Source organism: Equus quagga, unplaced genomic scaffold (genome assembly GCF_021613505.1).
Source record: "Equus quagga isolate Etosha38 unplaced genomic scaffold, UCLA_HA_Equagga_1.0 73442_RagTag, whole genome shotgun sequence".
In the NCBI taxonomy this organism is placed as follows: Eukaryota; Metazoa; Chordata; class Mammalia; order Perissodactyla; family Equidae; genus Equus; species Equus quagga.
This window is the reverse complement of record NW_025802777.1, coordinates 943135-966916: the sequence shown is the minus strand read 5'-3', so window position 1 is coordinate 966916 and position 23782 is coordinate 943135. Positions and strand designations below refer to the sequence as shown.

The window sequence follows — 23782 nt, the reverse complement described above, 5'->3', positions numbered from 1 at the left end:
GGGTGAAAACGGAAGGCCGAACTGACACTTTAGGGGTCTAGAACATTCTGGAGTTCTGTTCGAGGCCAGAAACACACGCTGACCATATCCTGAACTCGGGATGGCTCTTTGAAGTCACTAATGCTTTTATTTCTTAGCTAAATCCCTTGCATTAAAAAGAATCTCTGGGAGTTCCAGCACCCTCCTTCTGAATTCTCCAAACACTGATTTCAGCGCCAAACTCCAGGCTGCCAGCCCTCGAGGAAGCCCCTTCTCCTGAACTTGGTTCCAGGGATCAGCAGAGCCGGCCGCTGATCTCTGCACCTCCATCAGTGGGAGTGGAGCGCTCCAGGGTCTGCCCACACACGTCAAACATGTACACACTCAGACACGTAGAACACACGCATACACACCCCTCGTGCACCCACGTCACACACTCACACCCTGTCTCCCTCAGTCTGCTCTGAGACCCCCAGACCCGTCCCTGTGTGCCTGCACCCCTGTTCCCACCATCAGTGCCCACGAGAGGCCTTCAGCTCCAAGGGCGCCAACCCCTCACCCCACATGGCTCTGCGCCCCCCTAGTCCTGCCCACCTCCCACCCATCCCAACCCCTTGAGCTTCCCACTCCTCCTGAGATAGATGGGCCACAGCAGAAGCCCACAGAGCACCCCCTCGTCCCCGACATCCCCCCACCTCCTGCTGTAAGTGGCCCCCGCCCCCCACCAAGATCTTGCTTCCCCAGCACCATGCTGGATGTGGGGTCTTCTCTCCCTCACTCCCCTCCACCGGGACCGGGGGTCAAGCCTTGCCTCTTGGCTCCTCGCGGTCGCGTCAGACCTCAGTCCTCCATCTTCCCTAAAACCCTCGTGCTGAAGCTCATTCTTGCAGATGATGCTTGCTCCCCACCACGGCCCCCACAGATTCCCGGGGCCCACCCCACTCCCGAGGCCCTGGCCCTGCCCCTGCCACTCTCGTCAGCTCCACCCTGGTTCCTGGAGAAGCCAGCGTCCGCCTGCACGACCCTCCCCACTGACCTCACCCTGCCGCCCTCCCTGCCCCAGACTGCCCATCGCCAGGACTGCCTCCTTCCGGCCTCCAGCTCCTGTCTCTCAGGCCCACGCCTGGGACCCACCTTCCGCTGATCTGACCATCTTCCACTGCCCCTGCCTCCTGTGTGTCCCGACCTCTGTCCTTTCCCAACAGAGACCCGTCATCAGGAGGAAGTGGACAGAATCCAGAAAGGCACAGCGGAGGGAGCATGAGATAGGATGGGGTGTGCGTCTATGGTGCGCGCGTGTGTGTGCGAGTGAGTGCTGGTGTGTATGCTGAGTGTATATGTACATGTGCGGTGTGTGTACAGGTACATGTCAGATGTGTGCGCGTGTGTGTGTGGTGTGTGGTGTGTGCGTGAGGAGGGAAGGCCACACACGGCAGCAGGAGAGGAGAGAGCGGTCCTGGGTGGCCTGGTGGCCTGGTGTCAGTCCCTGCTCTCTCATCCAACCGGGCACATCCTTGCCAACGTGCCTCGACTGCCTGGCCGGCTGGCCAGCCTCCCAGGAAGAACCAGATCTGGGATGCTGACCACTCAGGCGTCTAATGTGTTAAGCAACTGAAAATGGCAGGCCTGCCAACGATGCTGGGCCCTCTGCCAAAAACGACACAGCTGTTTCCCAGAGGACCATCCACCAACTGAGGAGAGGCTGCTCCCGGGCGCTCGGACCCCTCCCCAGGGCACGGCAGCAGGGGCACCCCTCAGGTCCACGGGTTCCCCAGTGTGGGTGGGCCTGGCTTGGCAGCTCCAACGGGGAGCCAGGAGGAGCAGGTGGGAGTCTCAACACCTCGGGGTCCAGGCTTGGCAGAGGGATGAGGCCATGGAGAAAGCGTGCAAACTGGAAACGGAGGAGGAAGCCCGTGGTTGAAGACCCACCACGGGCCTCTGCTTGGTTCATAAGCCCAGTGACAGCCCTCTGAAGTCACGTCGTTGTCCCCGGGGCTCCAGGTTCAAATTGCTGAGTGGTGGCCCCAGGCTGGCCCCGCTGGAGGAGGAAGCTCTGGGAGGGGGAGCAGCACTCAAGACGATGCTTGGCAGGATGAGGTGGGGAAGGGACCCACACAGAGCACAAAATCCAGGGGCAGAGGAGCCCAGGCCCCAGGGGTTAGCGGTCAGGGAGGACTTTTCAGGGGTCTCCAGAAGAGACCACCCCAATCACCCGTGGGGGCTGCCCCCAGCCAGGCCCTGCCAGTGGTGTCATTGGAGCTCTCAGGGCTTCAGCACTGCTAGAGACCTGCCATCAGGGGTGGGGGATGCCCTGGGCCCCGGGCCCCCTGGGGTCAAAGTGTTGGTGGTCCATCGGCCTCAGAGGGGCTGATCTTCCCACCCAGGTCCATCCCTGCAGCCGGGCGGGCGGGGGTCTGAGGATGCAGAAGTGGGGCAGCCCCTTCCCTCTCGCCTGGCCTGAGCGCAAGAGCACAGACCTCCATAGGCCTCTGGCGGAGTTTGTAGGCCGAGTTTGTAAAACCGGCCCTTGTGTTGAAGGGACGTGCACCTGAGGCCATCGCCCAGAGCGCGAGGAAGGCTGGGGGCTTGGGGGGCAGACCCTGCAGCAGCTGGGGAGGCAGGAGCGCTGAGGACAAGGCGCATGACTGGCCACCCATGCCGGCCTCAGGCTGGTGGTCAGCCAGAGGACCCCATGCCCTGGGTGCCCGCCGGCCCCTCACTCCACATCACCTGGGGACGTTGACCTGTCTGTCACATGTGACTCAGAGCGTTCCAGTGAGGTGCCTGTGCCGAGCTCTGAGCTGCGGGGCCGTGCACCCTCGTTCGTCTCCTCGGAGGGCGTCTCAGGCTTTGTGGCCGTGTTTTGGCAGCATGCCAGTATCGGGGATCTTCAGATCCTTCATTGACTTGTTGATCACCAGTGGGACCTTGGGTTAGTCAGAAATCAGCCACAGCTCGTGGCCAGAAGCCCAGCGTCCCCAGCCTTGGGATGGAAACCACATGGCCTCCGGCTCCGGGAAGGCACGGGACACATGGTGAGTTCCAGGGAGCTTTGTCCAGAGGATGAGGTACTCACTGCGCGCTGTGATCCAGGACATTCGTGGCTCTGGAACCAGACGGAGAGGAGTCCTGCCTCCCGCACCCATGACTGGCAGTCAGAGGCGGTGGCCGGCAGGGCTCAGAGGGGAGACTGGACAGCAGGAGAGGGTACACCGGGGACACGGGGACAGAAGAGCAGCATCAGGGACACAGGGAGGAGCTGGCAGGCAGGGCCTGGTCCCCACTCCCCTCACAGCCCCCTGCACTGCTCAGTGTTCAGATGCCACCCGGAGACCTTGGTTTGTTTCATGTCTGTCTCCCCCAGACGGATGCTCCCCAAGGACACACGGCTCCTAATTTCCACTGGACCCCAGTGCCCAGGTCAGTACCTGGTGCTAGGGGACCACAGAAATGAGTCAACTAAAGGAGTCAATCAACCACTGAGTGGATCAACCAGAGACTCAATGAGCCAAGGCGCGGGGGAGCAAGGCGGAGGAGGCGACACCTCAGCTGAACCTCGAGAGATGGTAAGAGGTAGAAGGGAGGAGGGGCTGGGAGGGGATCCTGGGCGAGGCTGGGATCGGGGTGCAGGCCAGTGAGTTGGGGTGTCCAATAGACCAGCAGGATCAGCGCAGGGGCCCCCCAGACGGGGACTCTTCTGTTCACAGATGGGAGAAACCGAACTCGGAGGGGCCTGGGCCAAAGGGAGCTGGTGGGCTCAGACATGCAGACCACGAGCAAGCAGGGCCGCCACCGCCTCAGAGACAGCTGGACAGGCCAGGCTTGGGTCAAATCTCTCTCTCTCCATGCCTCACTCTGCTCTCTTCCCACAGACCAGGGAAGCCCCCGGCCACCCCATTTTCCCAGTCTCCCCTCCCTGAGGCCCTGGCCCCTCCCAGAGGTGCCCTTGGGACCTGGACGTCTTGCCTGCCTGACCCTGAACATCCTCCTACGTGGATCCAGCGCCCACACTCTCACTCCCCACCTTCCTCCATCCTTGACCGAGCAGCCCATCCTTGTTGACTTGAGTTGAGTTTCTTGGGATGCATCTACAAGTGTTTATTGCAAGGATAGTGAAAAGTCCTTTACAAAATAAACACAGAGGGAAGGACTGAGTGCCAGCCCTCCAAAGACACGTAGCTGGAGTCGGGGAGGAGCAGGTCCCCCAGAGGAGGGACAGGAGCCGGGCAGGCAAAACCACAGCTCTCCATGCATGATGGGGCCGGGGCGCAGCCCAAGAGCCATGGGAGCCGTGGGGGCTGCACAGGCAGGGCGTCCTGCACCTGTGTCCAATGTTTGTCCCAGCAGCACTTGCTCTTCTGGACTCCAGAAGAAGGAAGCTATGTCCATGGAGCCGCCTGCAGGGGACCAGGTACCCTCTTTGCTGAAGGGTCCTGGCTGGCTTCACCTGGAGGGGTGATCTGAAGGCAGGAGGCAGAAGCAGCTGGAAGGTAACTGTGGGGCCGGAAGGGAGACCCTGCACCTGGAGTAGCAGAGCCCCGTCTGCACTAGCCCCGGGGCCCCTGCGAGTCTCAGGCCATTGCCAACACAGCTTGCAGCCTGCAGAGAGCCAGGGGTCGGCCGCCCAGCACTGCCCAGCTGCCTGGCTTCTCCCACCCCGTCCCAGCTTCCACTTCCGTAATGAGGGCTCCACGTCCAATGTCTCAGCACTGACGCCTATCGAGTCCCACCTGTCCCCCTGCCCTTTTCTCCACATCTGGGTGATGAGAAAACCCAGGTGCTTCCTTCCTTGGTGCTGCCGGAGGTTCCAACCACGGGAGCCCCTGCCCACGTGTGAGACCCCTGACGGCGGCCGCACCCCAGCCACAATCGAAACCCCGGCCAGTCCCCTACACTCTCTCGAGACCGCACTCCAGCTGGGGAGCCTGCACTGCTCTCCCCGGGAAACCTCGTTATGTGAGTAACAAACCTCTCCACACTCCGTTTGTGTGCATGTGTGTGGGAGTGTGGGTGTGTGCAAGTGATCACTCCGGACCTCCTGTTGACGCAGAGTGGCCACAACTTCTCATCTCCCCGCCCACCCAGGTCCCCTGACATACCGCCTGCCAACCTCGAGCCCAGGAGACACAGCCTCAACTGAACCGACCCTCCCCCTGGGCTGCCCGGCACATGGCGCCCAGCTCCGGACCTCTGCGGAGAGACTCTAGCCACAGGCTCTGGTGACGTGGCACCAAAACCCGGACCGAGCCCGGGCGCTGTGTAACGGGCCTGGTCTTGGCGGCTGAGTGGAAAGGGGACCGAGGAACCGGGCGCTCGCCGATAGTGCGGGAGTTCGTTTCCCAAGGTGCAAACATACGGACCGCAACTCCTCGGAGACAAAGAAGGGCACTGACGCGTCTCGAAGTCCCCTCACTCCAGGAGTGACGACTTGTGTCACCCTTCACAGAAATGCCTTCCTGAGGACTTCGCCCCTGGCAAACCTCCGTTTACTGAGTCGAGGCTTTATTTATTTGTGCACAGACTTATTTATAGTCGTTGCTCATTCCTAACACAGCAAGGCCTGCCGCGTCTGCAGCCGAGACCCTCAGAGGCCTGGACACAACAGAAGCATCTTTGGATGAGCTCTCCAAACTCACCTGTTCATTTATCTCCACGTGGAGTAGAGGGTGCGCACACGTGTGTGTGTGTGTGAGCTGATGTGTGTGGTGTGTGTATGCTCACGTGTGACCATGTGTACACGTGTGACTGTGCGCGAGTTCAGGTGTCTGCTGGTGTGCGAACATGTGATGTGACTGTGCGTGACTTGTAAGTTCATGTGTGAGCATGTGTGTGTGCACGTGTGTGGTGTGTCTGCTTGTGTGTGAGTATGTGTGCATGTGTGACCCTGTGTGTCCAAGCTCAGGTGTGCATGAGTGTGTTCAAACCACACCCAGGCTCATTCACAGGCTAGCACCTGTGTCTGGAGCATCTCCACTCAACAGCACATGAGCTGTCACACTCTTGACCTCTCAGGGCCTGGACAAAACAAACTTTGGTCAACATGACCCACACAAACAGGGCATGGCAAGAGCACAGAGCCCTCCTCCCCTGAGAGTTGCATTTGCACAGACCACCCGACCTGGAGTGCACAGGTGAGTTCTCTGCTCCTCCCTTCCATCGATGAGGTGGCCTCTGTGACAGGCAGCCCTACCCTGGCACTCGCGGCCAGGCAGGCTTGGAGCCAAGGAGGGCAATGAAATTGGAAGGGCCAGGCCCCCTTACTGTCCTGGGGTATGAGCCCAGAATGCCAAGGCACCAGCAAAGAGGGGTCCCAGAGTACCTGGTGGTCCCAAACCTGCCCAGGGTCAGACCACCCAGGGGGTCTGTCAACAGTCAGGCCTGCTGGCTCAGAGGACACTGTTTGGGGATCTGCCCCCATCAAGCAACCCGGGGATGCTGCCGGGTGGCCAGGCCCACCTGCAAGTGGACAGTGTGTGAAAGCGGCCAGACCCAAGGGAGAGGCCCACCATGCCTGTGCACTCGCTCTGGGGGTGCCCTGAACACACAGCAGCATCGACCCCTCGGTGACTACGTCCCAGCCGGAGTGGGCACCATGACCCTGACCACACGGTGGCTGTGCTCCTCGAGGACCGTGTGTCACGGCTGGTTTTTCAGGCCTGTTTCAGCTGAGGGTGGCTTGGTCCCCGGTCTGGGATCACAGGTCACCATGGGTAGAGAGCAGTGGGGCTTCAGGGGCCTCTGGAAACACGCGGACGGGGTGTGGGAGGTCGGCGCCTGCAGGGGCTGGGCAGGAATGCACACAAGAAGGGGCAGTGCAGTGGCACGGCCAGTGAAGAATTGGAGAACAGATGTCCCCTCCAAACTGGAGCCACGTGGGTCCTGATCCCGGCATAGACTGACTTTCAGCAAAGCCGGATTTTTAGGTGCTATTTCCATTTTTTAAATGTAGGCAATTAATTTTTATAAGTATTCAAAACGCTGCAGGCTAGTGACGTCAGGAGTAACAGCAGCCCGGCCACATCAGGTTCACGTTCTGTTCTCATCCAACCCCTTCGACTGACAGATGAAGAAACTGAGGCTGTGCGGGCCAGGCAGTGTGCCTGCGGTCAGAGACCCAGGTCATGTGTGTTCCTCTCCACATCTTCCCGATGACACCGGTCACTTACGGATTCTAGGAGACAAGACTGAGAGAGCCCTGTCATGTGTTTGTTCAGAATTTTAATTTTTCCCCTAAGAAAAGTAAAGGAAATAGGTTTTCCTCCCATTGTGCTGGCAGTTGGTGTTCCTCCGAGCTTGGCTCCGCCAGGAGGAAAGCAGCCTCAGAGTTTTCCCATGGACGCCACGTCCTCGCCACCCATCCCGAGAACATGGCCGCTGGTCAGGGAAGGAGCGGGCGCAGCTCAGCCAGACCTGCCACCCACCCTCCTTGAGCAGCAGAACTGTCCTCTGGTGACGTCCCCCTGGGCCACGGCCACACCGGAACCTCTTCCTTTGCAGATTCACCTGGCCCCCCCTCCCCACCTCCCTGCAAATGAGCATCAGATGTGCCGCCTGACGCTTCCTGTAGCTCTTTCAGCATCTCGCTGTCTGTTTCCTCCTCCCACTGAAGAGTGGTACTTAGCCCTGTGGGTTGTGTGTTTCCAAGTTAAACCCCAGGGTCTGCTTCTCACCGCTGTCTGGAGCTCAGCTTCTGAATCCCCATCACTACCCCCAACATCTGTTTAGTGTCCACGATGACAAGAACACCCTCCATGCTCCCACAGATCAGCTGGCTAGAGCAAGACACTCACAGGCCGGTCCCGTGTGAACTCACCAGGGCTGCTCGTTCAGAGCTGACGCCTGCACCAGGTGGCCAACCAGACGTGCCCCAGCGGGGTAGGGGACAGGCAGGTACACCCTGGCAGGAGTAGGGACATCTTGGGGCAGTCAGGGGCATCGACATTGGCCTATGTGATGGCTAATTTTATGTGTCAGCTTGACTGGGCCACAGGACGCCCAGATAGCTGGTTAAATGTTATTTCTGGGTGTGTCTGGGAGGGTGTTTATGGAGAGGTCAGCGTTTGAAATGGTGGATTGAGGAAAGCCGAGGACCCTGCCCAGGTGAGTGGGCCTCAGTCAATCCGCTACAGCCTGAATTGAACCAAAAGGCAGCAGAAGGATGAACTTGTCCCCTGCCTGACCGCATGAGCTGGGACATTGGTCTCCTCCTGTCCTCACTGCTCCTGGCTTTCAGGCCTTCGGACTCAAAACAGAGTCGGCACCACCAGCTCTCAGGCCTTCACACTCCACCCGTCTTTTCCTGGGTCTCCAGCTTCCAGATGGCAGATTGTGGCACTTCTCGGCCTCCGTGATCACGTGAGCTAATATCTTATTATAAATCTCTTTCGGCACGTCTCCTCCTGGCTGTTTCTCTGGAGAACCCTGACTGATACAGCCTGGGTTCAGAACCCTGTGAACCCCACGACTGCATACGAGAGGTGTGAGGATGTGCAGTTTCTAGGGGACACAGCCTCTGTCTTGCATCAGATTCTCAGAGAGATGTGTGACTCGAACAAGCTCAGGGCTCGCTGGCCAGCGGGCTGGGCCCTGCAGTGGGACTCAGGCCCTTGCTGGTTCTGCCATAAGAATTTGCACCATCCGATGCTCGTGTTTCCTCCTGAATAAGAAGAAAAGAGCAGCGGGCCCTTCTGGTACCCTGAGGTGTGGAGGAAAAGGACCTCGTTAAGTGGGAAGTGTTATTCAGGCCCCCAGCATTATAAATATTTCCCATAAATTCCTTGATATCAGCCTTCTTAGTCTGGGTACAGGCTCCCAGGGGTTCGTGGCAACGGGCCAGGCGGTGCGCAAAGCCGTGTAGACATGATCCATCTTCCCGGAGCTCCTGTTGTCTGGGAAGACTCGGGCAGGAATGGAGGAGGGCTTAGTAATGACTTAACCACCGTGGGATTTGTATCAAAACATACACAAACCTAGGAGAGGCAGGCCACAGGGATGGCCACCAGGTTCTGCCACAGCACTGCCCCCCAGATTGAGGGCAAACCATGGGCTTGGCCAAACCCTACAGCCATCCCACAGTGGGGATGAAACCCACAGGGAGAGGTCAGCGGCAAGATGCCTGCAGGCCCTGAGCCCCCGGCCCATGAGAGGTGTGCAGGACTGGATGGCTGCACGTGTTTGCCCTCCAGGAGCAGCGCCTGCCACCCCTCGGTTCTCCATACTCCACGGCACCAGGGGGGAGGGGCAGAGAAACCCCACAGAGAAACCCCACAGAGGGGGCCACCATGGTTCCTGCCATCACCGGGGCTGTTTGCAACTGGGGTCAAACTCCTTGAAGCTGGAGCCCCGTCCACGGAGTTGCCTCACAGCCAGTTGTGGGGAGTTGAGCCATGGCAGCCCCCTCCCACAGCTATTTCCAGGCAACCCAGAAACACCAGAGTCACCCACTGCCCACCCTCTCTATCGCTGTTCCTCAGTGAGACAGGGGAAGGGAAAATCTGAAAAGTAATGATTTAAGATAGGAATAGCATAGTTTTCCCAGATTTGACCAAGATTATATTTCTTGCCATCAGGAGGAATGGAGGGTTTCAAATATAGGTTAAACTGATTTTCTGAAGAATACAATTAGAATTTTTACACCACTGAATTTAGTGGCCCGAAAATATGGTACCAGCTACACCAGTCAAAATGACTGTGTACATTGAAGTGTGGGCTTCCGGTTCTGGCAAAGAAGGAGTCAGCCCTTACATCTCACTGCCTCACAACAGTGGAGGCTCGGGCAGCTCAACGCGGACAGGGAACCTGAGCAGGAGAGAGTGGCAGTATATGGGATCTCTCTGTACTTTCCACTCAATTTTTCTGTGAACCTAAATCTACTCTAAAAAAGTGTATTAATTAAAAAGAAATCAGGTGCAAAGTAAATGAGGGAAAACATTTTAAAAACAAATAAAACATTTTTGAAAACAACACAGAGGCAGAAGACAGCTGGACAAGATCTTTAGAGAAGAGAGGAGAGAAAGGGGTCTATGTGGTTATATGCCTTCTATGTTTTCCTGGCAATTGTGAAATATGAACTCTCAGTAGACTGTGAAAGGTTAGGGTTAGTATATTATAACCGAGAAGCAACCACTTAAAAAATATGAAGAGATAGAGCCAAAAAGTCAATAGATAAGTTAAAATGGACTACAACAAAATATTGAAATATGAAAGCAGGAAAAAGGAACAGGGAGCCAAACCAGAGGGGACAGACAGAGCGAAGAGCAAAGTGTCGTATCAATGACATGTGAGTGGTCCAAACACACCTATCCAAGGTTCAAGATAACAGCACGCGCTTGTCAGAAAACCCCTCCACAGCGAGTCAGCGGGCATGCTCTCAAGAGAGGAAGAGGTTTAAGGCAGGTAGGTTCTGGAACAGGGACCAGAGCACCAGGAGATGAGCAGTGAGCAGCTTCAACCCTGAACTTCCATCAGGGGACCACGCATGACATCCGAGTCACCATCCCAGGACTAGGATCATGGGGGGCTCTCAGGACCCCGGAGGCCGGTGGAGGTGCTATTTAGAGGCCAGTGGGTCTGCTGTCCGCACTGTCTTGGGGGCTCCCCCATCACCCAGGTGGGTTACCCCTCACTCCCCTGCTGGGGGAGCAGCACCTCAGGGTCCCCCATCCCTCCACTGTGGGAGACAGAAGGGGGTTCCCACCCACAGAGCTAGAAATCACAAGTGGTCCAGTCTGCTCAGCCAGCCCCAGAGCTCCTGTGAGCACCCCTACTTTCCATTGTGAGTCACTTTGGGGTCCCCTGAGAACATTCCTTGTCTGGCCACTTGCTTGGGATAAAATCTTCCAGACTCCCTTCCGGCCATGGAAGGAAGAGGTTGCTGAGAGGCTGCTGTCCGTGGGAGGGGGTCCCCGCCCATGGGCGGGTCGGTGCACACCCGATGCCAGGCCTGGGCACTCTCCAGCCCTGAGGCTGCTACTCCAGGGCGTCTTGGTGAGCAGGGCTGGATGACCCGTGGTCACCTCCCTGGATAAAAATACTGCTCTGAAAGGGGACAGCATGAGGCCGTGGAGCATGTGCTGCACGCCCCACCGGATCCCCAGAGAGACAACAGGAGGGGAAACGGCCTCCCAGGGACACGCAGCAGCTGAGGCTGGGGTGTGGCCAGCTCGGACAGCTGGGCCAGGGTGGACAAGCCCCGATCTCCATGTGTCTGGAGGCTGTGTCCCAGGAAGCCGGAAGGTGGGGCCCGGCTTCCCAAAAAAGAGGCCTGTGGCTTAGGAAGATGGAGCTATTTTTAAGCATCTGCCTTCCCAGGACAGCCACAGAGGCGAGGGCCTGAGGGCCCAGGGAGCACCCAGCTACCCCCCCCCCCCCCCCCCAGGGAGCACAGTTCAGGTGAAGACAGGAGGAGCAAAGGCCGGGCAGCCCCCATCGGAGGAACAGAGAATAAAACAGAACACCCACCTTGGGCCGCAGTTTCCCCCACTAAACGTGGGGCTGGTCTTGCTCTTTGGGTCCCTGTAAGGGGCGAGGGGAAGAGAAGGGCTGGAAGGCTCTTCTGTCAGGGTCCTGCGTGGGAGTGGGCGGTAGGCAGCTGGAAAGGGCCTGGGGATGTTGGGAGAGGCTGATGCTGGGGGTGGGAACGGTACAGCCTGGATTAAGGCCCTAGGGTCTCCGAGGGCCTCTTGGGCCCCCTCTCATCTCCCGTAACCCCCTCCCTCCTTCCCATCCTCACTGCCTCTGCGACTCAGAGCGGCCTCGGTACCCCTGCATGCCCACCCGAGCCACCAGGGCCAGGGGACATGGGCTCAGCTTCCCTCCAGAGAAGGTGGGGGACAAGGCGGGGGTCTGGGTAAGGCTCTGTACCCCAGGGAGGGAAACGCTACCGAGACCCTCCTGAGAGTAGCAGTCAAGGTGGCCTCCGGGTGGGGCGGGAGGGAGAGATGGGTAGAGATGATCTAACCAGGTGAGCCGGCTCAGGAAGGAGCCCACAGGGATGGGGTGGGTGTGTATTTGGGACGTGGTTGCGAGCTGGCAGCCCAGCTCGGGGAGGCCAGCTCTGTCCCAACCGTGCTCGTCCCAACAAGCCTGGACGCCTCCAGGAGCCTCCCCGTGCTCACAATAGAGCCAGGAGGTCCAGGGGGCGCCTCCCTGTGCCAACTGGAGTGGGATGAATGGTGGACCCTAAAAATATGTCCACGTCTTGACTCCCAGAACCTGTGAACGTGACCTTATTTGGAAAAAGGGTCTTTGCAGGTGCGATCAAGTTAAGGCTCTCAGGATGAGATCATCCTAGTTCTCCCAGGGTGGGGCCTAAATCCAGGTGTGAAGGGAGGGGCCAGCATAGACCAGGGGAACTCCGGACCCGTTTCCAAGGCAGGTAGGAGGCCTCCTGCAAGTCACCCGGGGTCACGCGCGGCGTCAGCCAGGACAGCAGCTGGGAGGCCCGGGCTGCCGGGTGAGAGGAGCAGGGGCTGGGCCGGTGTCCTGGAGGCTCCGTCCGCAGGCCAACTGCGCTGGGAGCTGCAGTGGCCTGCGTGTCTGTCTGTCCCACCACTTTCTCTCCAGGGCCGCCCCACCCAGAGTCCCTTTCCTGCCAGGCCAGGGCTTTCCGCCCATTGCTCACGGCTTCCCCAGTGTTTGTCCGTGGAGCTCCCGCCCATCCCTGGTTGTTTTGACCCGCCTGCCTGGGGCTTTTCGTGTATCTTCACGCTGGTTATGTAGGGAGCACTTTCTGTAACCAGCAGGCTCCGTTGTCCCGGGGAGCTGGCGAAGGGGGTGCCTGTGTCCAGGCCTGGGGGCTGCACCAGCTGTCTCCGGGGCTGGCCCAGGTCCCCACCACTCGGACGGGTCAGCGCAGTGAGCGCCCAGTCTGCTCGCACCTCCAGACGCACCCCCTTTCCAGCTCTTCTTCCTCCCCCACCCACAATCCCAGGATCAGAGAGCAAGCAATGGTTTGGCCAAAAGGCAGGCCCACCTTCTGCACTGGACAACGATGCTTCGGGGGCCCAGAAAGAGAGACAGGGGAGAAGGGACCGCTGAGAGGCCAACCAGGGGACGGTGAAGCATGAGTGGGAGGCTTGCTCAGGTGGGTCTCCCAGAAGCAGATGGTGAGACAGGATTCTGGACAGTTTATGTGGGACGGGACCCCTGACACACCAGGAGGGGAGTCAGGGAGGGCAGGAGCCCGTACACCCCTGGGGAACAGGGTCCACCCACTGGGGCCTCAGGTGACTGTAGACATACCTCAGGGTTGCCTGGCCTGGAGGAGGGGAAGCTGGGCTGCTTCCCCTCCAACTGCCATCAGTCACTGCCAAGGGGCTCCCAGGGCACTAACCAGCCCACATGTCTGGCTCCTGTAGCCAGAGACAGCGTGTACCGGATGCTGAGTGCCCAGGGACCTGGGCAGGCTCCCAGCTCTACCGACAATGGGTCACTTCTGCCCCAGGCCAGCAGGACAGAAGGAGGAGAGGGTGCTACCAGCCCGAGGCCCAGGGTCATGCTGCAGAAGCCCCAGCTACAGAAATTTGCAGCAGCGACTGGGAGGGTGTTGGAGGTGGGGATGCAACTGGAGGCTTCTTCCTGGCTCTGCCTCCAGGATCCCGTCAGAGCATGACGTCGGCCCAACCACGCGGTAAGGCAGCGGGTGGGGCCCGGGACACGCACCCCCGGTGTTGGGTCTTCCCCAAGAGCCAGCTTCAGAGGGGGGCCGGGGGTTCAAGGGCCCAGCACCCCAGGTGCCTCTGAGAGGCTGAGAAGTGAGGTGTCAGACAGGAGGTTGTGGCCAAGGCCAGCCGCAGAGGAGCCTCCAGCAGCCTTGCAGAGCCAGGACCCCTGGACACATCTGGGGTGGTCGGGGTCGGGGGGCGGGGTCCCTTTGCCACGGCCAGGCTTCCCCACCGTCCCCCAGAAAAGCACCAGCCCCAGACACTCCCATTTCCTATTGACAGGGTCTGCGGGGCCAGGATGTCTACACTTGGGGGGCCCTGGCTGACCACCCCCATCCGAGGAGGCTGTGCTCTGACGTGCACCCTCAGCTGCGTCTGGGGCCGTGTGCCCTGTTTGTCCCCTGGCGGCTGCACCGGAAGCCAGGGCTTTCCACTTCCTGAAGCCTCCAGAGGCCGCCTCCTCTTTTATTCCCCAAATAGGAAGTCTTCTGCAACCCTCTGGCCAAATATGTGGGGATCTGGCTTCATTTGAACCAGGAAGTGTCATCACCTAAATGGACCGATGAGCTGATAGGAAGCTGGAGGAGAAAGCCATCCGCAGGCCTCACCCCAGAGAACCGGCAGGAAAATGCCCACCAGCAGGGAGGACCCATCCTGGGCTCGGGGGCCCCCAACGCTCCCCGGCACCCGCACCTCCTCCATCCCCTGTGTCACTTCTTGGGCCTCCCCTGGCCTCCTCACCATGCTTATGAGTCTACAAGGACAGAAAAGTCCCCGAACATCACAACAAGGGCCCCTCCCCAAAATGGTCCCGCTTAAAAACATCGTGGTTCAACCTAACATTCCCACAAAGGGGAATGGTTCTAAAAAGAAAAGCTTTGAGCGCATAGACGGTGGAGTTTTAATCATTCGAAACCTCGTATGTGGAATTCCCAGGCGTGCCTGACAACGTGGGATCTGATCGCCCCACGTGCTGTGGTTGAGTCTGGGAGCATATCCTTCACACCTGCGTCTTGAGGGATTGCGCGTGTCACGCCCCGAGGGGAGGGCAAAACCGCCTGTCCCTTAAGAAAAAGGCTGCCATCCTACACCCTGAACCACCAGCTCCCTACCCAGGAATGTCTGGAGTGTCCCCACGGGGGGTCTGATGGGGGCAAGAAGGAGTCCCTGCCCTCAGAGGGAGCAGGCAGCCTTGTCCACACAGGACCACGCAGTCTATTGTGGTTGTATTGTCTATTATTATTACTGTTCTTGTTGTTATTATTATTATGACTACTATTTCTGCAGCCCCACCTCCTCCAGTCCTGCTGTTTAACCTGGAACCTACAAACCAGCAGGCACAAGGATTCCCAGGACATCGGCCACATTGCACCCTCTCCTCTCGGCATCTAAGGACATCCCTCGGCCCTTGGGAGGGCGGCAGTGGACACAGCCAGAGCTCTAGGGCCAGTGCGCCACAGAGCCACGTGGCTGCTCTGGAAGTGCGCGTGGGCTGGGTGTGCATCTGTGACACACGCGGGTCCTCCCACCGCCGGGCCACACCCCCGTGGTGTGCTCAACTGTGGGAATGTCCTTCTCCTCTGCCCGGCCCCCTCATCTCTGGAAGGACTGATGGATGCAAATGCTGCCTGTGCCACCAGCAGCCTCTGACAACAAGATGAACCCTCCCCCCACACACACACACCCCCGCAGGGCCCAATACCCTGCACTGTTTCCAGGCAGCCTTGTCCTGCAGGTGGCAGGTGCGTCAGGGACCGGTCCCAAGCGTGGGGGCAAAGCAGACTGACAGCCCCCAGGGAGACAAGGCCCCCAGTCCCAGCGAGGGAGCAGTGAGGTGTGGATGGGGCCATGCGGGGCCTAGAGAGCTTGTGGGTCCTCTGTCCAGAGCCAGAGGGGCGGGGAAGGCCGTCTGGGCAGCGACATCCTTAAACTGGGCCCCACCCAGGGCCAGCGGGTTGTAGACACTGCAGAGAATCTTCCGCAACCTTCCCTCTGGAGTCGGCATCTTTCACGAAGAAGGACGCCTTCATGAAGGGCAGGACTGGTCAGCGTCAGCCCCAGACCAGAGAAGGCAGAGGGCACTGGCGGAGGGGCCTGCTGGGACACAGCCCAGTGTCAGCACCGACGGGAGAGGCTCAGCTCTCGGCTCCCAGGGCTTCACGGAGGATGGGCAGCTAGGAGACTGGGGGGCGGGGGTCTGGATGGCGGGAATGGGCGATGCTGCCGAGGGCAGTGGGGCCAGGTGGGAGCATGACGCCTTCGCAAGTGGCTCTGGAGTCCCTGAGCAGCTTCTCGTGGCCTGCAGGCTCCAGGCTGGGGATCTGTGCGCGCGGCTCCATGGCCCAGCACAGCCTGCGAGGCGGGTGGGCAGGTGCTGCCAGCCCCACTTCCCAGCTGGGACGCTTGATTCTGGGGCTGCAAGCATTTGACCAAGACTGCGCCACAGAAAGGACTAAACCAGGGCCCCCTCTCGCCCCGGGGGCTCCAGCACCAACAGCCTTCCCCTGTGGGGCCACCGCCTGCCTCTCGAGGAGTCAGGGTGAAAGGGGCCTGAACATGCTCGGCCGACTCTCCCGAGATGGTGCTGCAGGGGGCGGGCAGGGGCTGAGCGGGTGAGGGGAGAGGAGAGGCTGGCGCCACACAGATGGGCAGGGGCACACGCCGTGGTCCAGGGAGAGTCCACAGGGAGCAAGTGAAGGTGGGCAGGGGGAGGAGGTGCACAAGAAGAAGGACAAACCCTCCGGGGTTTCGGGAGGTGACTATGGTGTCCTGGCGAGGGGTCAGAGAGGCTCCTGGATTGGGCGGGAGTGGGTTGTGGGTTGTGGGTTGAGTCCTCGGGACAGGGCAGGCCAGTGACGTTGAGCGGGGAGACAGCCCCTGTCCACTGCTCCAGGCCGTCATGGTCACCACTCACACCTGGTGATGCCCCTGCGGCCAGGCGGAGCCGAGCACGTGGGCTGTGACCCACGCCAGTTCTGATGTCACTCTCATTTCCCGAGCGAGGAATCCTACTGACCCGGGGTCGGTGGTCAGGGCCTTTCTCTCCAGCCAGAGGGACATCAGCCACAGGTTTAGCCCCCCAGGCCCGGAGCCCTGGCTGAGTCCAAGGCCCCCCCTGGGTTCTGAGTCACTCTCCACCTCTACCGAGCCCCACAGGTCCCTCCCTCGCCCTCGGCCACAAGGGAGGACAGGGGAGATGGCTCCTGGCCCGGGTCAGCCACCAGCCGTCTGTTGAGCTCTGGTGGCCCATCACCTGCAGAGCCCAGGGCCCTGAGCGGAGGATGAGGGCCAGAGGCAAACTGTGGGGGGCAGCCCACGCGTGAACATGCAGGGCCAGCAGTGTGACCTCAGACGTCTCTGGGGTCAGGCCTGCCGCTGTCCCAGCCCAGATTAGGGGAGGGTGACACAGCCTCCACGGAGTGGAGAAGCCTAGCCTCGGGCTGGGGAGGCCCCGCTCAGGACACTCCGTGCTCGCTCTGCACCGCGGACAGGCCCCGGCCTGCGGAGGGAGCGCCCCTGCCCCAGGCCTGGGCCGCTGTGGCACTGCAGGATCCCGTGACAAGACCCCCGACCGGCCAGCTGCCAGCTCCACACCGAGGGAGCAGAGGTGGGGCTTCTGGAGGAATCCCACACATCACTCTGCTTCCCGGGCCCCCTCACCCTGCCCCCAGGGAACGCAGCCACACACCCGTCCTGGCCCGTACTGGCACGTCGGCACCACCCACCATCCGCACGCCAGGGACCCACAGCCTGGTGGATAGGCGAGTGCCAGTGTCACCCACGGGCACGCCCAGCCTTCCCGTCCCAGCCCAGTCACACCTCCCTGAAGCCACAGGATCTGCCAACCCGCCAGCCTCCTGAGTGTCCACGCGGGGTCCCAGCCTTGAGGTCGTTCCTCACAGCAGGCGTGACCCTGGACTGACCAAGCCTCGGGCTCCGCAGGTAGTGCTCAGGCAGCCTCCTGTCGAACATCTTCACAGCTCTGCCATACCTTCCCCAGAGTGCAGACACAGGACAAAGTGTTGACGGGCATCTGCGTCCTCGAGAGAGCCCAGTCAAGAGCAGAGGGAGGCTGAGGCCACGGCCCGAGGAGTGGGGCGGGAGGCAGGTGGGGGCACAGCTGCTCCACATCTCCTACATTGTCAACATCTTCATGTTGTGACCTAGAAATTTCATTTTACCTTTTTTTGTTTTTTGGTGAGGAAGATTGGCCCTGAGCTAACATCCATTGCCAATCTTCGTCTTTTTGCTTGAGGAAGATTGTCCCTGAGAGGAAGATCTGCAGTCTTCCTCTATTTTGTGTGTGGGACACCACCACAGCATGGCTTGGTGGGCGGTGTGTAGGTCCACACCCGGGATCCAAACCTGCAAACTCTGGGCCACTGAAGCAGAGTGAGCAAACCTAACTACTACGCAACTGGGCTGGCCCCTCATTTTACCACCCAGCCCAGCCCTTTTCTAGGCAATGAGAAGTTTAATCGGCCGCCTCGCCTCACCCTGATTTCTCTACCCCACATCGTCGCTCACTTTTCTCCATCATCGGTTCTGAGGTCTCGCCTCTGTCACCCCCTGTAAGCCAGGAAACTTCTCATCACACCCCCCTCCCAGGCTCCTTGTGGGAGCGACAGACGCCTTCCAATATCGCGGCTGCCTTCTCCCGCCTCTGCTCCTGCTGGGCGCTGCTTCCGTCTGTCAGTCCACTGAGAATAACTCGCCTCTTCTGTCTGGCGGCTTCCAGGAGTTCCTCTTCATCCTTGATGTTCGCTAGCCGTGTCTAGAACCCAGGCCCTACTCTCAGCAGCCCAGGCCACGGTGGGAGCCCAGGACTCAGCCGATTCTGTCTCTCAGGCCCTCCGGGGATCCTGAGTGCTGTCTACACTCCTTAACGAGTCCCCTTCTGCCAAACCAGCAAGAAAGGATTCTCCTAGCTGCCTCTGAGAATCTTGACAAGTTCGTGTGCATTCCTCTATGCTCTGTGCTGGGACTGCATTTTCAATCCCAATGTCGTGTGCCTAAATTCTGGAAGCTTCTATGCCATCATCCCTTCACATCTTGCTTCTCTGCCCCTCTCTCCAGTCTCTTATTTTGGGGTTCCTCCACATCTCCACATCTGCTCCCGTGTGTGTGTGTGTGTGTACAATGTGTGTACACACTTAAACCTTTATCTCTTTTCTCTCTGTTCTGCATTCTGGGAAAATTTCTTAGTTCTGTCTTCCACTTCAGTAATCCTCTTTTCAGTGTGTACTCAATCGTAACCCCTCTTCTTAGTTTTTGAGTTTTCTGTCTTAGTGACTATATTTTCATTTCCAAGATCTGCCATTTTCACACCCAGCTGCTCTTGTTCTGTATCTGCCGATTTGATTTCATAATTTATTTGAATGGATGTAACTGCTTCATTTATTTCTTTGAGAGCATCACAGATTATTTTAGAGTTTTTATTAGACACATCCGTAAACTTAACTCCATCGGAAATGAATTTATGTCCTGAGTATGGATTTTGTTGGCTCTTTCGTGTTCTCTTTTTTTTTTTAAATTGAGGTGAAATCCATATAACAAAAATTAACCACTTAAACATGTACATTTAGGGGCTGGCCTGGTGGTATAGTGGTTAAGTTCGCACACTCTGCTTCGGCGGCCCGGGGTTTGCAGGTTTGGATCCCGGGTGTGGACCTACACACTGCTCATCAAGCCGTGCTGTGACGGCATCCCACATGCAAAATAGAGGAAGATTGTCAACAGATGTTAGCTCAAGGCCAATCATCCTCACCAAAAAAAAGTTACATTTAAAACATACAGTGAAATTTAATACACTCTCAGAGTTGTGCAACCATGACTGTTTCTCCACATACCTCTTGTGTTTTTAGATTAGAGTTGGCAGACCTATTTTGAGTCGTTTGTTGTTTTGTTATTGGGGTTTCTGCTTTTGCTTTTTTCTGTCTCTCTCTCCCTGTCCAGAAGTTGTGCAGCTGCCTCTGCCAGCCCCACTGTCCAGCCCCAGGGCTCGTTCAGGGCGCTGACCCACAGCAATGTGGGCACCGTCACGGGCCTGCTCCTGGGCCTGGCGCTTGTTTCTGCTCTGTCTCCTGCAGCTTCGTGCGAGGCTGGAGCCGCAGCAAGAGCCCAGCCCACCCCTTGCCTTTGTCTGTGGGCCTGGGTCCGGCAGCGGGGTTGCCTCAGAGATCCGAATGCAGACCCATGGAGCTTCCCCCAGAGCCCGTGGGCCTTGGCCCCAGCCCTGCTCACGGCCCTCTGAGATGACCCCCTTCCGGTCTGCAGAGACACTGACAGTGCTGCTGAGGCCCGGGCCGTCCACCATCACCCTGCGCTGGGCAGAGGGTGTGGGGCGTGGGCTCCCAGGCCATCTCGGCCCCAAGTCCACACCTTGTCTCACTTGGGGCCTGACTTCTTTTCTTTCCAGCTTTGGCATTTGGCAGTGGGGCTGTGCTGAAGGAGGAAGGGCCCTCAGAGTCTGTTTCGGAGCCTTCGACCAGCAGCGCAGCCTTTTGCAGACATCGGAGGCGGGACACACATGCAAACATCCTGGGGGAAGAGACTCGGTGGACAAGGGGTAAGGATGGCGGTGGTTGCTTACAAGCAGGTGTGCAGGGGGAGGGCCGGGAGAGAGGGTGGAATTGGGGGGGGAGGCAGGCGAGAGAAACTGAGCTGAAAGCAAGCACACTGAGCAAGGCCCACGGGCCCCAGGGAAAGAGCTGGGCAGTGAACCGCTGGGTCCCTACCACCTTCCTGGCCTCACTTCCATGCCAGGTGGCGGCTGTGCCCATGACCCTTGTCCCCTGGTTCAGGGATCGCTCCGTCCCTGACCGAGCCCAGGAGGCCCCACGGGGTCTCTGCGGGCACTTCTTGGGATGACTGATGGGACCCTCCGCAGACATCACTTCTCTCTGGCATCCTCACAGACCCACTCAAGCACTTTGGGGCATCCTGGGAAATAATTTGGACCAAGATATAGGAAATCAATTCTCTGAAAGCCAATTAACAAAATGACCTTGACTGACCAGTGTGCTGAAAATCAATTCTCTAAGAGATCCATTTACCCAAGACTTCAGACAAGCCTTTTAAACCTGGTCTGGGCAGTTGGCTGCAGCCCTCTGCCAGAAGGAGCAGGAGCAGGGGCTGAAAATTCCAGCCAAATACCTTAGCCAGGGTCAAGGGCACATCCAGAAGAAAAGACAGCCAGTCAAGCTGGACCAGTGCATGCTGGCAAAAATGGCAGCCAGAAAGAGAAACTTCTGGGGACATTCTCAGTTATTCATCACTTGCCTCATACCCCAGCCCTCTGCCCACGGCCTCAGCCTCCCCTTATGCACTTGGCTGGGGTCTCTTGAGGCTCTACCTCCCCGCCTCGCACACACCTGCAGGGGTTCCTGCCCTCCGCCAACCGCCCTTCTGCCCATCCTCGGGGTGCCCAGCTCCACCGGCCCTTCTCTTGCTGAAACTAACGTCACAACAGGTGATGCAAACCCTGCCCCAGGTGAACTCCAAGTCCCCGCACCACCCCATCTTCCACCTTCTCTCGCTTCGCCCTGCTCCGGGCCATTCAGCCTGAAGACCCACCCCCACCTTGCAGAGTCGGCCTGCCCCAAGCCAGACCAGGAGGCTGTCGCAAATGTACACATTTCCAGGAGCTGGGAGACACCAAGGGAGTCACACAGCGATGCACTCGGCAGACATGAGGTGCGAGAGCGTGGTGGGCAGGACCTGCTTGTCTCGCCAGCCTCCCGGGGATGCGACACCCTCGCTGGACCCCACAGGTCCGCTGGGAGCAGAAGCTAGCTCCTACGTGGATGAGCAGTGCCTGGCTCGCAGCAAGGGGTCCCTGCGTGGTCCTGTTAGAGTGGACACCAGCGTTCGGGACCTCACAGTCCAGCAGGAAACAGGTGGGGCACAAGGTGGGGGCCGGGAGCCTCTGGGAGGGGCCGCCCTGCAAGCCCTGCGCTCAGACATCGCGATCTGTTGCACTATGCACTCGGGCTCTGTGACCCCCGGGCACCTGCTGGTCTACACCCGGGGAGGGTCTCTTCCTTGTCAGGCAGCATCTGCCACTTCTCCATGCTTCTTCCGGGCAAGCTGGTCCTGCACACCGCCACCTCCCCTGTGAGGCCTTTTCCCCATTCAAGGGCCTCGTCTGTCCAGGAAGCGAGTGGATGGACCCACACCCCAAAATCTGGAGGCGTCACCATGTCCCCATCTTGGGGCTTTTGCAGGTAGAGAGGCCACGACTTGTCTCCTCACCGTGGGCCTGAGTGTGACTCAGGACCTCTCCGCGGAGGGCGCCCCAGCAGTGTCTCTCAAAACCAGGCCAGAGAGAGCCCTCGCCCGCCTGGAGCCGGCGCTCCTGGGACCCCGTGCCGAGGGGCTCCACCACGGCTCTTTACTGCCCCAACAGTGTCCTTTCAAACAGACAGCAAAGTTTCAACGGTTGCACAGTGAGTTCTCGAGGAGTGTATCCCTCACGGTTTCTGTACTTGCTGTCACACAGCTGTCCATCCGCCCTCCATCCATACATCTTACTCTTGACGCGTTTCACAGCAAATCATTGCAGCACATTTTGAGAGGAAAAAAAAACAATCTAAATGTCCGTCAGTGGGGGCGGCTGGTGAGCTTATGGGGACCAGGCAATGCTGTGCGCCGCTTGAAAGAACGAGGGATATGCCAAAGAGGGAGCAGTGAGCGAGTGAAGTCAGAACACGCACTATGTAGGCACACGTTCCAAATACATCTCCCACCCGTGCACAGGGGTGTTGGCACTTCCCAGGCCAGCCCTCGGCTCAGGGTTGGAATTCTCAGATAAATGTCCCAGCCTCCTGTTCTTCGTCCTCTGGAGGCCGATCCTGGGCAGGACCAGCCCAGACGCCCAGTGGGAACCCCACCTCGCCCTCCCTCTCATCCTCTCCTGGGGTCACCTCCTGGGGTCCCCTCCAAGTTATCCCCCTGCATCGAAGTCCCTGTCTCCAGCTCTGCTTCTGGGGGACCCCAAACTAAGACACGTCTCTTTTATATAAAATCGAGTGACAGGTGTGGAAATCCCCTCGGGGAGGGAGCACAGGAATCGGGGACAATGACGGCCTCGGGGTTGACCAGGGAGGAGATTCACTTCTCACTCTGCCTCCTGTTCCTTCTGCCCCTTTTGAATTCTGCCTCCTGGACGTATCTAATCTCCTCCAGAAATATAGTTTAATAACAGTCCTAGACTCAGGAGCAATGAAAACTCACGTCCACCTAGAGACCTGCACACAGATGTTCATAAATGTTCGCAGCTTGATTCCTAATGGGCAGAAAGTAGAAACGACCCGCCTGTCCGTCAACAGGTGAGAGGATGCGCGAAGTCTGGTCCATCCATACAACGGAATATCGCTCAACCAGAAAACGGAGCAAATGCTAATCCCCCACAACATGGGTGGACGACAGGAACATTGTGCTGAGTGAAAGAAGCCAGACACAAACGACCATGAGTCATGTGGTTCCACTTACATGAAATTTCCAGAATAGGCAAATCCATAGAGACAGAAGGCAGATTCTCAGCTGCCAGGGGTTGGGGTGGTAACGGGGACTAACAGTAAAGAGCCACAAGGGATCTTTTTGAGGTGATGAGACTGTTCCAGAAGTGGGTGATGGTGATGGTTGCACGACTTGGTAAATTTACTAAAAACTACCAATTATACACTTAAAACAAGTAAGGTTTATGGTATATAAATTCTACCTCAATAAAGTTGTTTTTCAAATAAAAGTCAGTGATACACCAAAAGGAATTCAGATGGCAGGGCAGCCGGTGGGCGACCGCCGCTCGCTGGGGCAGCTGGCAGTCCTGGGCCCGCTCCCTCCTCGATGCTCAAAAGTCGCTGCCCAGCTTGTCCGACCCCCGTGGTTTCCTAGGTTGCAGCCACACAGCCACAGCGCACGCCTTCCTCAATTTCCTTTCTGTAGCTCAAACAAGAAGAACTTAAACAAATAAACAACACAAAAGGCAGTGGGGCGAGGAGCCACACCCGGTGTTCCCGGCTGCTGTGGGAACATTCTGGGTCGGAGCCCCCAGGGTTCTCTGTTTGTGCAGGGAGGCGGCGAGACACTGGCACCTGTAGCTGGCATCTGCTTCCCAGGCATATCTGCGGGAGGAGCGG

The 23782-nt window shown here is 58.7% G+C and overlaps 1 protein-coding gene and 1 long non-coding RNA gene across 2 annotated transcripts; both read left to right on the top strand.

Moving 5' to 3' along the window:
- Window positions 1–12706: 12706 nt before the first annotated feature.
- On the top strand, window positions 12707–14572 carry LOC124234360 (uncharacterized). The gene is made up of 3 exons (XR_006887287.1): window positions 12707–13063; window positions 13424–13609; window positions 14124–14572. It is a non-coding gene; the product is annotated as an uncharacterized LOC124234360 (long non-coding RNA).
- Window positions 14573–20017: 5445 nt separating this feature from the next.
- On the top strand, window positions 20018–22796 carry LOC124234343 (uncharacterized). The gene is made up of 3 exons (XM_046651679.1): window positions 20018–20211; window positions 21232–21541; window positions 21869–22796. The coding sequence occupies exons 1-3, from the start codon at window positions 20173–20175 to the stop codon at window positions 22453–22455; spliced, it is 936 nt and encodes a 311-aa protein (XP_046507635.1). The 5' UTR covers window positions 20018–20172; the 3' UTR covers window positions 22456–22796.
- Window positions 22797–23782: the final 986 nt, after the last annotated feature.